This window comes from Lethenteron reissneri, chromosome 3, assembly GCF_015708825.2.
Source record: "Lethenteron reissneri isolate LAM-NWPU_2019-01 chromosome 3, ASM1570882v1, whole genome shotgun sequence".
NCBI classification, from domain to species: Eukaryota; Metazoa; Chordata; class Hyperoartia; order Petromyzontiformes; family Petromyzontidae; genus Lethenteron; species Lethenteron reissneri.
In genome coordinates this window covers 5086628-5103089 of record NC_083781.1, presented here as the reverse complement: position 1 = coordinate 5103089, position 16462 = coordinate 5086628, and the positions used below count along the sequence as shown (strand labels likewise).

Below are 16462 nucleotides of genomic sequence, written 5' to 3'. Positions count from 1 at the left end.
GAAACAAGTCCACCCATGAGACAACCATTGTTTACTTCCCACAAATGATACATGTTTAGCATTCTGAGGGAGACAATGGGCGGAGTACACTCACAAGTGATATGTTCACTTATGACCTTGGAATTGAGTGCTCTTCAAGATTGTCGCCCAACTGGATCTGAACTCATGTAGCGCATACACTGCACTAAAGATACCATATACTTTGTGTGTTTATGTATAGAATTTAGGTGTGTGGTTCTATGGCAGAGTTATTGCCTAACAATTAAATCCCTACAGCGGTTAACCCATTATCTGAGTTCTGCATTGTAGGAAGTAAACAGCAGAATCTGGTCACACAGCTGACTGACATTGGTCCAAAGGAGATTAAGAGCTCGATTTGTCGAGCTAGTTTCATTGTCATTCTGCCATTCCTTGGTGGAATGACTGCCAATTCCACAAAAAATCGGATATATTCTGAGAAATATATTTAAGTTGCAGCCAATTTCAGGGTGTGCACTAGTAGTAAAGAGCTTAGGAAGCAATTCTTGATGGATCACCGCAAGATGAAGGTTGGTGTGCCATTATGGATTGAGAGTTGATTTGATCATCATCACCTGCAGCAGCAATGTCGTTATGATCATCATTTATTGTCATCACTCATCATCATAATCAACACTTATCTGCTTGTCACACATTTGGAAGGTCACTTGTGCATTGGTAACTGCTGCAGACCATTGCATCAGGCTCCCAGTCACACAGCAGCAGAAGGCCATAACCCGGAATTATTTCCATGCTATTGCTGACTTCCTTAGAGAGGTAGACACAAGTGGCAATCATACCACACTCGTAGGTGACAGCTTCGTGAAGTGCAAAGGGTCCCATTCTGTAAATGTGCCACATATGTTTTTATGCTCACCTCGATAAAATGTAAACATTCCACTTTCATTTTAGCCTAATCAATCGTGGCTCATATAATAGACTTCAGTGCTCAATATGGAGGGAGTGAAAGGCATTTTGGTCACGGAACCTATTCCGTGCAGCTGTGCCCACAGAAGCATTACAATGATATCGCCACACATGCTATGTGATTGAGCATACAATTGGCATTTTAAAGGCACGCTAGTTCAAGTTTGTCAGATCTGAGAGCAGCTTAATCTAGGCCCAGCAGTACATCAATGGCATTATCATTGCCTGCTGTGTTCCACATTGTGGATGGAATCCCCTGCTCCAGAGAAATAACATCCATTGCACCATGCATCACAATGCAGCGAGGCAGGAGGTGCATGTACCAGCCATGACTATTTTTGAAGGTCACAAGGCATGCCGAGCAGTTATTGGCTGGCCAATCTTTCTTGCCTTGCGTTGATCACAGTGTCCTCCATTCTGGATTTGAAGTTTTCATGATTGGTTCTTTCGGTAAAGTGACTTTATCGAAAGAACCAAAGAGTACAGTGTCCTCCACATGCTTGTCTATATGACCTTTTATACTTGCCAATGCCCATTCTCACTGCCACCCCAGCATACCACACAGTGCATGCACACTTGCAGTTGTAACCCTCATAGACACCAGCTGGGCTACAGGGGGCAACATCTGTGCTGCTGTGTGAATGGCATGCACGGTGCACGTGCAGAAAGATGTAGCGATAAATGTGATAATGATGATGATATGGTGGTGGTACTGATAGCTGGTGATGATGTATGTGCACCCATGGGTCTGAAGACAATTTGTGTTGATGTGGGGGTACACACCTGAACAAACATGGCACTGAAATTGCAGTACTGGTACAAATATAAAAATGATGTTTTTTTTGGAACAAAAAATTGCCTAAATGCAAACAATGACTAAAATTAGCAATGTGCAAAGCATTCATCTAAACAGGCATATCGAAAGCCAACATACATAACACAGCGGGAACAAATATTAGTTAATCCTTCCAAACCCGGGGATGCTGAGTCTCTTTGACCAGGTCTGTAATGAGGGGTGTGGTGGGGGTTGGCCTGCTCGTCCAGAGGGTGCTGATGATGGTGTTGGCTGCATGGGGGGGGACGGTGGTCTTGGTTGCTGGGCAATCCGCCGGTTCCTGATTGGCTGCCGGATGTTTTTTTGTAATGGGACCACCCATTCGTCATGGAGAATCGGGCCAACAACTGCCGTGTGAATTTGTTGTAATCATTTTTTTTTGGGGAATTTCCACATAACATCGAAATTTTGCAAAAGTGTGGAAGCAAACTTTTCCATGATTCGGATTTAAACAGTGCTGATTGATGATGACTCGCGGTGATGTTGCTGTTACAATCGCTAATGATCCACCAACCCCCAAGCCACCAAATCACACTAACCCCTCTTCCTTTGGCTGTCATTCCCCAAAGAATTTGGGGGCCCAATCCATCTCTAAATATATGGATTGGGCCCCCTTTAACTTTTGAATGCAGTATATGTATCATTGTATATCTGCACAGAATGGTATCCATAAATATGACATTTTTTTCAGTTTAGAGTCGATTCAGACATGCCTGTTTTCCAAAGACGAAGTGTATAATAAACATTTTGTATTGTTTGGAAGAAATTACAATATGTGAAGGCATAACATATTTTTTGAAGAATATAAAGACTTGGCTAGTTACCAAAATAACAAAAATTTGTATTGAAAATATAATAAAATTGTATATTTGAAATGTGTTTATTACTTTAATTAAAGCTTTCGTGACTGCAGGAATTCATATTCTTTGGGTGTTTCGGTAGAGCCACGTAGATAAATAAATAATAATAAAATATCACGACGTTTCGATCGCAACACAAGCAATCGTCATCAGGTGAAAAAATATAGCGGGAGAGCTGCTGAGGCAGGATTTTATAAAGGTTTGAGATGGGTGTAGCCCAAGGGTCATAAGCGAAGTGAGCCAACGTTGCTCGTTTTCATTGATGTGGCGGTGGCTCTCGTTTTTCTTACATTAACATGCTGATCTTATATTAGCAGGCTAAATGTCTCACTTACACAGCCACCATTGCACGTTTTCCTCGATGTGGCGGTGGTTTTCGTTTTCCTTACATTGTTGACATGCTAATCTCTCACAATACAATTGCCACTTCCACACCTTTGTCGTCGTGGAGGTAGCTCAGCTCTCCGATCTGCCATTTACAGTGCAAATTTGATCTCTAGCCCCGCCCACTTCACTTATGACCCTTGAGCTACACCCATCTCAAACCTTTATATTTTTTCACCTGATGACGATTGCTTGTGTTGCGATCGAAACGTCGTGATATTTTTAATATTTGTTTTATCTACGTGGCTTTACCAAAAGACCCAAATAATATTTGTGTATTACTATGGTAATTCTATAAAAATACAATACATTCCAAAAAAAATCTGTTCAAAGTAAAATTTTAATAGATTCAATTGCTTTTAAAAACACATTCAAACAACATAATTCAACACAGTTCTGATAACCCGAAGTATGTTGTTCCTAAGCAAGAATGTATAAACTTAACGTTTTTTCAATGTAAATTACGACATATTAACTGTACAATATGTTTTCAATTGACATTATGACTCATGACTCATTCGCTATATATGTACCAGTGGTTGTCAAACATTCAGATGCTATGAGCGACATCGCATTCACAGGGCTGAGAGCCACAAGACATGCGCTGAGTGGGTCACACGCGATGGTCATCTCGGGTGGTTATGGTTCACTCACCCTGATTGGCTGTGGAGTTTTAAATTTAGCATTTTGTAAGAGCATCCCGGGAGTACTCGTGTCTGGCTCCGCTGCCAGGGCCGAGTTACCGGAACTGCTCCCACTTCAAAATAACGTTTTTCCTGAAATGTTATTATTGAGCTGCACCTAGTGATGGGTTGTTTGGTCACTACTGCCATGTGCACTGTGGCTGATTAAAGTGAACGCCACTGATGCACTGGCACAGCGGTTCACGAGTACGTGTGCATTAGCATGAAGCATCAATTTTCCCCCTTCAAATTTATTTGGTAACTTAGTATCTCATAAGGTTTGCACATGTTCTTGAGGTGTGTGAAACATTTAGTTTTTTACGTGCTCCAAACTTTATACTGATACTACAGTCTTTGCTAGAAAGTGTTCTCATATTTACAGTTATGCTATTATTGTAAAAAACACTTTTTTGAATAACAATATCGAGGTACTGAAAGAGAAATTGCTTAATTTTCTCATCGAATAACATTTGATATGTTGTCGTGAGAGTGAAACACAAAATGCAAAACAAACATTCTTCATATTTTGCAAACTGAACTTTTCTCATCAACTTTTATGTGCTTCTTATAATATTCCTCAGTGACACCATTCGGGTATGGCAACTGGACGTCCCCAACCGTAAAATTCGACCCACAGACTGCCAGACAGGTCAACTTAAGAGGATAATCAAGTGTGTGGCAGTAAGTAGATATCCTCCATCCTTGTACTCATTCCTTCTTGCATTTGTGGCAGAACAAATCATGTATATGTTCAACCACACCTATATGCATGATATGATGTTCCTTTGAAATTAATAATAATTACAGCCATTTTTCATCCACGATTGGATTCAGGTTTTCCATGTAAGTTTGTATGGTTTTATTTTGTATTGTCTTACTGCACCGCATTGGATGGCAGGGTGCCTCAGATCAGTTACGATGTCACTTATTTACGATAAACAGTTATGGAAAAGTAATTAAACCTTTTTTTGTTTTGTGTGGGCTTGCCTTGATGTCAATTATCTGTTTTACTGACTTATTCAGCTGGTAATGAATAAACTCAAATTTATATGATGAATTAGAATTAATTTTAATTCTTCCACAACAAACATTTGCTTAATACTGTGCTCTGCATGTGATTTTATTAACATTGCCAATCCAGCCTTGTTATGTTCAGGCATTACTTAAACATTCCTACAGAGTGGGTCAAAAGCCAGATATATGAAATTTAACTGTCAGATTTTTCCAATAACTTAAAGCCTCCACCTTCCCTTGTGACACCTTTCCTGGATTTTAGGCTGGTCCTCGTGCATTTGAAGTGTGATGGCCTCAGCACAATTGTCAATGGCTTATGTAAAAAAAAAGATCTTTAAAATGGTTCATAGCTGTAATGTCCTATCTGGGTCAATGAACTTGGGGATGTGTGGAGGGATCCAGAATGGAGGATTGTCGCCCGTTTGTTCTTGGATACAAATATTACATTTGGATAAACCGTTATTTGTGAAAAACCTCAACGGTCATGGTGGTGGTGGTGCTTGTTGTCCGAGTCTAGGTGGCACCAGATGACAGCTTCTTTTACTGTGGCACCACAAGTGGAGACATCTTGAAGGTTAATCTCAAAACGAAGCTGCTCAACAGCTATGGTCCGGAGAAGAACAAGTTCACGCTGGTAACATGTCTTTGTTTTTAAATAAAATATAAAGCTACTGAAAAGCAAAGTAAAATGTTTACCGTATCGACTGGTCTTGACCTCAGAAACCAAGTGCAATCCACTTTTACACTAACATTGTTACACACATGCATGAAACTGCTGAAACTACAGCTCTACCCTTCTGCTGTGACCCCTTCATCTTTGAAAGGATCATCATACATCATTATCACCTTCATTTTTTTTATCTGCATCTCCAACATCCATTATTGTCTTATCATTATCCATCCTCTTCATCAATATCATCATCATCATCATCATCCTGTTATCATGATTATCTCATGTTTTCCTGCACATTCATCATAATTTTGTGTGTTTAGTGTATTGTCCTTCCCCCGCACCCCTGATTTGCACGGTTAGCAACGTACGGTGCAAAAGAAGCTCAACATGTATATCATCTCAATAGTCAATTTATTATTTTTCTTCCTCTCCATGCTTGATCCTGTTATCCATGGGTGACCGTGTCAACTTCATTAGCATTGTCATCATAATTTTATCAGCATCATCTTCATCATCTTGCTGTGGAAAACAGGAAAAATATTGCCTATCTTTAACTCCTCATCTGGAATATGTGTGAATCAATGGGAGTGCTGATCAATTGATAATATTGAAGATTAACGGTTCAGCCAAAAGAACTGGGAAATTATAAATCATGGAAAAGAGTGTCACGTATCAGAGGTATTTCAATATACACAGTTTCAGTGGAAATCACCGGATGGTGTTGCAGATCGTGGACAATAGGTAATATAGTCTTAACTGACTTTATGTTTTCAAAAATAAATGGTGATGAAACAACTTTGGCTCTGAACTACATAAATTATCTTTCCAGCCTCTTTATGACATAAGATCTCACTCTCTTGATTCATAGATGCATGTCACTTTGATACGTGGTCCCCTGACGCATTCAAATGTATTTTAAGTGGAGTCTCCAGCTATGAGTCATTCCATCTAAATTATTTACAACTCTGCATTAAACAACACTGGCCAAAAATATTAACCTACTATCTTTTTTATTATTGTAATGCTTGAGATGGAATTTGTATTGTCATACTGGTGAAACTTGGGTGGAGTGGTGGCATTCTGGTTAGTGCACTGTGCTATGATCCCAATGATCTGAGTTTGGTTTTCAATCACGGCTTGCATAAGTGGAAATAGTCCTTGTTGGTATAGAAGCGTAGAAAATGTGACTTTACCGAAATAACTAAAGAGTAATTTCTGCAGTCACGAAAGCTTCAAATCAAGTATGGATTTTGTCCGTGAACCAGAGCAGAAATTGGTATCACCTAAGGTAGTAAAACGTTAGCGATACCAATGTGTAATACAAATAAATTATTTGATAACCACACTCATTTCAAATTGTTATCACATTATTCACTGTTGTTGGTCATTTAAAGACATTGAAACCACGAAAGTGATGTCACCCCGGGTGGTACTGATGAGTTAAATATCTGGTCTGGACTCATGGAAATACGAGTGCATAAATATGACCGTTATATAATATATTAGATCATATATATAGCAGTTGGGCTCTAACCTCGTTTTAAAATACACAAATCTACAATTGTATTCTATTTTACACCTCTCCGATGTGTTTCTGGGTTGTACCGTGTGTTGTTTGGCACGATGTCCAATGTTTCACTCCACTTGCTGGGAGCTCCTTCAGGAGCAAACGTCGGACCTAAATGCCGAACAACAAATATAGTACAACCCAGAAACACATCGGAGAGCCCTACATCACAATCGTAAAAACATATGCAGTCTATAGTAGACCGCATAATAAAACAGGCTAATCAAGACACCGACGCATGCATGTTAAATACTGTATATGTACATATATATTTTAATTGTGTTTTGGTGGTAATTAATTGAAGGTGGAGGGGTTACCAGCCCCTCACACCCGTCCAGAGCTCCCATTTGGCCGCTGTCGTGGTTACAATGGCCATGAAGGGAAAGGCCAATCTAAATTGGCCCTCCCCCCACGGCACTGCCCACCACAGCGTTGCCGTCTGGCACCATGAAGAGGTAGGAGGTTGTTTTTGCTGGACAAAAAAAGTGTATTAAGCTTGTGCCGGAGGCCCCGGGGTGGCAGGTGTCTATGACGTCTCCTGGCCAAACCCCATTTGGCAGAGCCAGGAGACTGAATCCTTACCCTTGGGGCTCCTCCACAAGTAACAAAAAGCCACTACATATGGCCACGTGGAATGTTCGAATGCTCACTGCGGAGGAGAGGCTGCCACTCCTCTGTCAGGAGCTGGACCGGTACTGCCTGGATCTCAGTGGTATTCAGGAGGTCCGGTGGGCCGGCTCTGGCTCCTGCCACCACGAGGGGTGGGCAGTCCTTGACTCGGGGCAGGAGACTGATAAACAACAGGGAGTGAAGGGGGTGTGGGAGCGTGGCGGTGAGGTGTGGGAAGATATAAGCCCCAGACTACTTTGGGCTCGCCTTCCCATCAACCAGAGGCGAGGAGTGGTGGTCATGGTTACTTATGCCCCCACCGAAGACGAGCATCCGTGGAGGGATGCAGCAAGGCCGATGAGTCAGATTCCTTCTATGAACTCCTGTCACAGGTGCTGGCTAAAGCGGCCCCTCGGGATAGAGCCATCTTGTTGGGTGACTTCAATTCCCGAGTTGGTCATGATGCTAGCACCTGGTCTGGAGTGATTGGAAGGCATGGGCCAGATCAGCTCAATGACAATGGTAGGAGGCTGCTTGATTTTTGTGCAGCACATAGGCTTGTAATTACCAACACGCTGTTCCGGCATCGGCGCATCCACACAACATCTTGGATGCATGCCGGGTCCAAGCAAGAACATCTGCTGGACTACATAGTGACGAAACAGCAGATGCGGCCCATGTCCTTGACACCAGGACCTACCATGGAGCTGATATGTCCACTGACCATCAACTTGTCATCTGTAAGATGTGTCTGCCATTCTTCCACTCCGGTGGGTGTACACCCAGGACACCATTCAAACCCATAGTGGCATGGTCTCAGCTAGGTGATGAAAGTTGCAAGCTAGAATTTCATCATCACTTTCTGCTGGGGTTGGCATCGTCCCCCACTCCTCCTGATGTCGAGGGGAAATGGGCCAGGTTTAGGACTGTGGCTCATGCAGCTGCAATGGCTGCTTTGGGTACACGGTCCAGACCTCCCCAGAGAACCTGGCTGACAGAGTAGGTGTTCAGGCTGGCTGAGAAAAAGCGACAGGCCCACTATCATCGTCTACAGCATCCCACATCAGAAAATGAGGAGGCTTACCGCAGCCTTCGCTCAGAGGTTCGGAGAGCCGTGAGGTGATAGTTGGTGGTCGCGGGTTGCTGAGGAGATGGAGTCTGCCTCAATGGCCTGCGATCACAAATTGCTCTTTAACTCCATCAAAAAAGTAACCTGCAGTGCCACACCTATTTTCATCATTAGGGGAAAGAACGGTGATCCAATCTCCGACCCCCAGGAACAGGTTTGCAGATTTTCTGGGCATTTCTGTGAGGTCCTGGGGGAGGGGAAATCCCTCAGCGTGGAAAACAGCATGGGACAAGTGGGGATGACCCTGCTGAGGCTGCGGTGCCTCAAATATTGGAAGACGTCACCCGCTATGAGTGGCTGGCTGAGGTGCCATCTGTTGAGGAAGTACTGAAGGCGATCCAGAGCCTGAGACCAGAGAAAGGCACCAGGCAGAGATGATCTCCCAAGCGAAATGCTGAGGGAGGGTGGCATTTGTGCACAGACTGCCCTACATGACATCATAACAACAGTCTGGACCACTGGACGGGTTCCGCAGGATTGGAAGGATGCCCTGGTGGCCCCCCTATTTAAGAAGGGGGGCCACCAGCAGAGGTGTAGGAAATTCCAACAAGACCTACATCTCTGTTTTATTAACCTGGTCAAGGCCTATGATACCATCAGTAGGCTTGGGGTCTGGGTTGTTCTTCGTACTTTCGGAGTCCTTGACCCGCTGCTCATGATCATTAAGGACCTTCATGATGGTGAGCGGGCCCGGGTAAAACTACGTGGCTAGGAGTCGGAGCCATTCCCTGTTCACCTTGGGGTGCGACGGGGATGTCCTCTGGCTCCCACATTAATTATTTAACATCTATTTCGACCACGTAGTTCGTGAAGCCTTCAATAGCTGTACCGGAGGAATTTCCATCTGGTACAGATACAATGGGAGACTGATCGATGCCTGGGTGCGGTCAAGGGATAGCTCCCTATTGCTCAACCATGTTACGTATGCCGATGATCTGGTAATTGCTGCTCACTCAGAGGAGGAGATGGAGACGCTGCTGCTGAACCTGGAGCTTGCTACTAAGAGGTGGGGACTTACCATCAGCCCCACCAAAACTAAGCACCTGCCTGGGTATTTTGTAGCATTGGACACTCCACCCCCACAACTCCCAATTGGTGATAGGGCAGTTGTGAAGAGAGTGGAGAGTTTCCCATATCTGGCCAGTGTGCTCATGACCGGCTCCGGTTTGACAGCAGAGGTCTCACTCCGAATCAGTAGAGCGGCATTATCTTTTCATCGGTCATTCCCTCCCTTCTCTACGGTTGCGAAACGTGGACCCCCCTAATGGAACATCTTCGCCGGTTAGAAACATTTAGGCTTGCCTGCCTACGATCCATCCTGGGTTTAACCAGGCTGGATTGTGTGAGGAGCTCACGTATCCTTGAAATATCTGGACAAAGTCTCATCGGTGAGCTCCTACGGCAGGCAAGGCTGCATTGGCTGGGTCATATAGCCCGCATGCCCAGCCACTGCATGCCTAAACAGCTTTTGTTCGGCCGGATAGAGGGGGCTAAACAGGCGCAGCACAGGCTAGAGAAGAGATGGAGTGATGTGGTACAGGAAGATGTGGAGCTGAGTGGACTTGTCGATGACTGGTACCAGCAGTGTCAAGATTGGCCTCTGTAGAAGAGGCTCGTGAAGGACGCTACTGGGCAGTTGGAGGCAGTCGCCCTCCAACAACAACGGAGGCGGGAGGAGTGACGCTCAAAACAACGAGCGGAGCGCCAGGTGGCTAAAGCACAGCAAGTTGGCACAGTAGAGGGCACAGGTAGTGCATCAGCCAGTCATCTCAGTCAGTCGACCCGTGGCACCTGGGTCTGCCTCGTGACCTCCTGCCAGCGGGCGTTTGACACTTCACTTGGCCTCAACGTGCACATAGCTTGGCACAAACGTCGTGGTGATATCACCGCCACTTAGTGGCGAATGGCGGTTGTTGTATATATATGAAGGCCCCAGGGGGAATAGTAGTTAGAATATGCTGCTCACAATTGGAAGGTGCAAGTTTATATCGCAGTCAAGCGTAGACAACCTTTCTAGCCTACAGGCTTGATAAATGAGAAGCAATTTGTGGGAAGTCAGTGGTGGTTGTTCTGCCCATACCTCTGCCATGTGAATGGGGATTGTAATCAAAGGACCAGTAGATGAACCACTCGCATATGAAATTGAAAATCACCTCGAGCCTTTACAGTAATAAGGCTCTTTCAAAGGAAACATTAAAAGATTACTGAGCTTAAACATAAATACACAAAACAAGTACCCAAACACATATCTTAATTATTTAACACAAATATTATATATTCACCAGACTTAATTTTACAAATATATTTTTATGGTGAAAAAAAGCTTAAATTTCCCAGTTATTAATTTAATCCTGGACTTCATAATTGCATTTCTTTAGAAATGTAGTACGTGCCAGTAACAGATAACCAAAAAATTCAGGCAAAAAAATGCGTAAATTATATTACTCAGGGTGCTCAGAGACTGATGGTGACCCTATTAAGTTACCAGTTTACAAATTCAAATCCTGATTTAGCTGATGATGCTTTATTGCTTTACAGTTAATTCAACATGTTTTCCATGCTGTAATTAATACGTACATTTCTATTTGGAGACAAATGTTGACAAGAAAATTCCACACTCGTTAATCTAATCCTACACCTTGTAATTCAATGGTGAAGTTCACAACAAAATATGATAGGAACGCATTGTAGATTTAATCGGAAAGATGTCACGGTGGGTGAGATACGTGTGCAGCATGGAACAGGGCATATTTTTAGTGCTGTTTCATTTGAAGCAGCACACTGCTTAAGCACACTGCTTGATATTGGTCAGATTTTGATCAATACATTGGCAAGCATAAGTGATATCTGTAAATATGATTTTATGGGTGCTTTTGACAAAAATAGCATAAAACTACAATGTGGTGAAAGCCAAAAACATACGTATCATTGACTTACAGCTTTTTTTAAGCAATCGTATTCTCACCTGAAGACGATTGCTTGTTTTGCGATCGAAACGTCATGATATTTTTATTATTTTTATATCTATGTGGCTTTACCGAAAGACTCATAGAATATACGCATCAATGTGTTGGCTATGAAAACCTTTGTTTGAGTTAGGTTATAATTGTTACACGATTATGAATGTACTTACATTGGAGTGGACACATCTTCTTTCGTATGGCTGACGGAGATGCAGAGCAACAACTACAATTTCACATTGAAGTGGTCAAGCCAGATAACCGCGTTAGGAGCAGCGGAGTGTATCGCTGTAATGTCTCCTTCGTTTTTGTGGATCGGGCATTGCGTCGTTATGTGTTGACGCAATGCCCGATCCACAAATAAGAATGAGACATTACATTGATACATGGACACAGAAGTTGGTGACGAAGGGAAGGTGGTGGGATATTGTGTGAGCTGAATTCAAAAGTTGGGGGTCAACTCTACATTAATTGTCGGATCTTGAAAAAGGAAGAAAGTGATGACAAGGTGCAGTGCCATTCGTAGCACTTGCTGTGATGACCTTTTCATCTTGAATGTAATATTTATGACCAAAAACCTTAGACCGCCTGGAATCACAAAAATACATAGTATACTGACTATATGCTTTGCTTTACTTGCTTTTATTGTTATGATTAATAACAACATGGATTAAAACAAATCTTTTTATAGCTCTTTTTGAAGCCACAGTTTGATAACAGTCTGTTTAAACGCCCTTGGTAATGGAGGTTGTGTAACGCTCGTAGGGCAGGTGCAGTGAGATGAGGGGCCCAGGATTGGTTTGGATATCACGCTGAATTAATGTTAACCAAGACTGCCAATGATGCTCAATCCCACTCCATGTTCATGTTATTAAGTTGCAAATGTATATACTTTTAATGAAGGTAATAGCAAAAAACAACGATTTGATATTCTAAAACTTGAAGAAAATACTGTCCAATCCACGTGTTCGAATTTTTTTTTTTTAAATGTCATCGCCTTGGTAATGCATCTATTCCAAGCCATCGGTATTGTAAAATTGTTGGGCTCCCGACTGCCCTCATGTCACCGTTTGGTGTTGTGACCCCTGGGATTCGATCATGTGGCATGCTGCAAATGTTGAAGTTCGTTCCTCATGATTTGACACGCTCATCAATAATCCTCTTCACGGTGAATAATTCATCCACATTTCCTGCAGTTCTTTTAACCAATTCAGCAGTCTGACGGGGACCGTTCAAATATTCTCAATGGCATTGTGTATATTCTTTTCAGAACATTACACCACTTAACATTTATTTTTTATTTAACTCGGTTCGTATAATGTTACTTTTTAATAGTTTAACACGTAGGCTTTCGCGACCAATATTATTCATAATCAACTTTTTATAATCATAATCAACTTCCTGGATATTTTACTTGGGCATGGCCTAAATGGTAAAATAACACACAGCGTTTACAGAAAGCAAACGCACAGTGATGCCTATCTGAATGCAGATTCGCATCATCACCCAGCTCAGAAATCCTCTCTTATCAAGACGCTCATACATCGGGCTAAAACAGTGTCAGATATTGAAAGTCTAGAGAGAGAGATTAAACATGTTAAAGAAGCACTAAGACAGAATGGCTACAATAATGCTCAAATTAACAGAGCACTAAATGCCAAATCACGATCGCAAAGCAACACTGCTGAAAGCGATCAGATTATTAAAACAATAAAAATACCATTTATCTCAGGAGTAACTGACAAACTAGCCCGTGTTTTGCAAAAGCAAAACATTATAGTAAGATTTGGTACAGTACACAAAATTCAACAACTAGTAACGTGCACTAAAGACGAATTACCTAAATTATCAACAGAAGGTGTATATCGGATTAATTGTGTATGCGGCAGATGCTATATTGGACAGACAGGGCGTAACGTTAGTGTAAGACTAAAAGAACACCAGAGAAATATTAAACTATCGCAAACACAACTGTCGGCAGTGGCAGAACATGCATGCCAACAGGGACACTCAATTGATTTTGACAACGTTGAAGTGTTGTGTAAAACTAGTTACTACTGGCAAAGAATAATTAGAGAATCGATTGAAATTGAGAGAAACAGAAATAACTTTAATCGCTCAGACAGCTACAGGCTTCGTGCGGCCTGGAAGCGTATTATTAAATAAGATACATTACAATTCCTTATAAGGGAAACAAACACTAACCGATAACTAATGTAGCATAATCACAATAAAACACATTTCAAATGATTACTAATCTACAACTCGCATCGTAACAATAGCCTGATTACTAATCTAGTATATAATTACAATCACTCCCCCCTTGAATCTTTGCACCTGATGAGTTAATGAGTTAATTATGACGTCACCCTGCTGCTGCTCTATATAAGAACGGGAGACACAGCAGAGCCTCACCATTCTGGCGAATTGCCCGATGAGGGGGAAACCACCCTGGCTTGCCAGGGGAGACACCAGGAGCATCCAGGTGACCCTTCCAGCCCGTCCGGATCTCAAGTGAGACCGAGCCACCAGCCCCGAGGCCTGCGAGGGCCCTGACCGTGTGGACAGGGATGACCACGCTGCCAAGAAGCGGGGACTGCTGGAGAATGGAGACGGAAATTGCAACAGACGAAGAGGGGAAACGGCGAGAGTCAAGGACCACGAGGGCCACCCGAGTTGCTGAAGGAGACCGGGATGACCGAGCCGCCCAGCTTATGCTCGCAGCAGATGAAAAGGAAGCAGGGAGTGCGTCAAGAGAAATGAATGCCACCTGCACTGCTGAGGGAGCCTGGGACGACAGAGTCGGCCAGACGGTGACTGCAGGAGACAAGAAGAAGACGCGGCGAAAGCAGAGGGCCACCGACACCACCTACGCTGCCGGAGGGGACTGGGGCAACCAGACCGACCCGCTGGCAGCAGGGGGATGCGTGGAGGAGGCATGGAGACGGATGGAGGGGAACGTGGCGGAGGCACGGCAGAAGGAGAGGATGGAGGAACTGGATGGGAGGGCGTGAGCTGATGGAGTGGGTGAGGGAGGCCGAGGAGAAAAAGGTACGGTGTCCGGACGCAGAGATGCGGGTGCCCCCGAGTGGAGGGTGTGGAACGAAGCCAGAGAGACGCCAGCAACCCTGGGGCAGGGGGAGGCCCGGAGGGAGAACGTGACAGTGGACGCTGGACCGGTGGGAGCTGGGAGGCCCCGGGAACGAGACGGGAAATGGCGAGGCGGGGCAGGGGTGAGTCTGACACCACCTCATGTCAAACGACATTATTGCGTCAGAGTAATGATGAAGGACGAGGTAGCAGAAGAAGTGACCATCGACCGAGCGACCTTTGTACGGTCAATAATGATGGGCTTGCTACAAATAGAGCCGACAGACTTGTACTGTTTGATAACTCTGCCGGGAGGGAGGGCGTTTGATGTAAGCTTCAACTCAAGCCCCCTGCTACAAAGATTTATGACCCGCTTCGAGGAAAAGGCGGAGGAGAAGCCATTGATGTCAATGAAGCTACAACTGTTATCAGAGCTGGACACGAAGGTGGTGACTATTTTCCTATACAATGAAGCCCTACATGACCACGACGTGGAGGTCTGGCTAAGACAGCACTGCTCGGTACTGTCGGGCTGTAAAAAGGTGAGGGACTCAGTGGGGATATGGACAGGGGCAAGACAATGGAGGGTGCGGCTGAAAACAGAGGGAGGGACCTTGAGACACATCCCGAGTGCCCTGAACATAGGAGGCAACCGGGGATATGTTGTGTATGCCGGACAACCTAAACTGTGTAGGAGGTGTGGGGGCAGCGGTCACCTGGCTGCAGTGTGCAAGACAAAAGTCTGCTATAGATGCAAGGCACTGGACCATGAGGTAGAAGAATGCAGTGTTCCGGCACAATGTAACCTCTGCGGTAGCCGAGAACACCTGTACAAAAATTGTCCGGAGTCGTACGCCAACAAGGTTAGGGCATATAGGGTAGGAGGAGCGAGGGATGAGGAAGGGGGTGGGACCAAACTGGACCTGGATAAGGAACTGGTGAGGGAAGGACGTGGGGAGGTGGCTGAGCAGCAGCCACCAGCGACGGATGGAGGGGGAGAAGGGGAGAGGCATGCAAAAAGAGCAGAATCAACATCGAGCGAGCAGGAAGAGGGGCTGGCGGGGGAGGGGAGCGACGGCATGGGCAGCATCTCCGAGACGACCGTGGAAGACTGGGCGGAGGCGGTGGAGGAGGATGAAGGAAAAGGGGAACAACAGCATGAGGAAGGCGGTAGCGAGACATGGGAGGGACCAATCGGAAGGAAAAGGAGGATACGGAGAGCCCCAAAAAGAGGCGCCCCTTTAGGCAGCACGGAATCCTCGGACTCCTCGCTGGACACAGAGGCCTCGAGGGAGGGGATGGAGGAAAGGGTGGAGAGCCCGCGCAGGGGGAAACCCTTGAGAACAAGGGGCAAAATGAAATTGCGGGAACTGGCGAATGAAGATGGTTACGGAGGGCGAGCGGAGAAGGCCACTTCGGACTGAGACACATCCTAACATGGAACTTTCTGTGGCGTCCGTAAATGTGAGGAGCTTGAAGGGAAAGGGGAGGAGAGGAGCAATAATACAACTGCTACAGGCTACCAAGTGGGAGGTGGTCTTCCTCCAGGAATGCCACCTACCATACACCCTGGGCCGGGAGGAGCTGTTGGAGAGCTGGGATGGCTACTACTTTTGGTCCGGGAGTAATGAAAATCGATGCACGGGGGTAGTTACCCTCCTAGGCAGGAGGGGTATACAGATAGTCGGGTCCCAAGAGGTGGTCCCGGGCCGC

At 44.7% G+C, this 16462-nt stretch overlaps 1 protein-coding gene across 1 annotated transcript in view; it reads left to right on the top strand.

The window, feature by feature from the left end:
- CFAP52 (cilia and flagella associated protein 52) overlaps positions 1 to 16462 on the top strand; it is an 81298-nt gene that overhangs the window by 8667 nt on the left and 56169 nt on the right. The window contains exons 5-6 of the mRNA XM_061556070.1: positions 4289 to 4388; positions 5239 to 5355. Of these exons, the coding sequence (XP_061412054.1) occupies positions 4289 to 4388; positions 5239 to 5355 (217 nt within the window). The remainder of the gene's footprint in view (positions 1 to 4288; positions 4389 to 5238; positions 5356 to 16462) is intronic.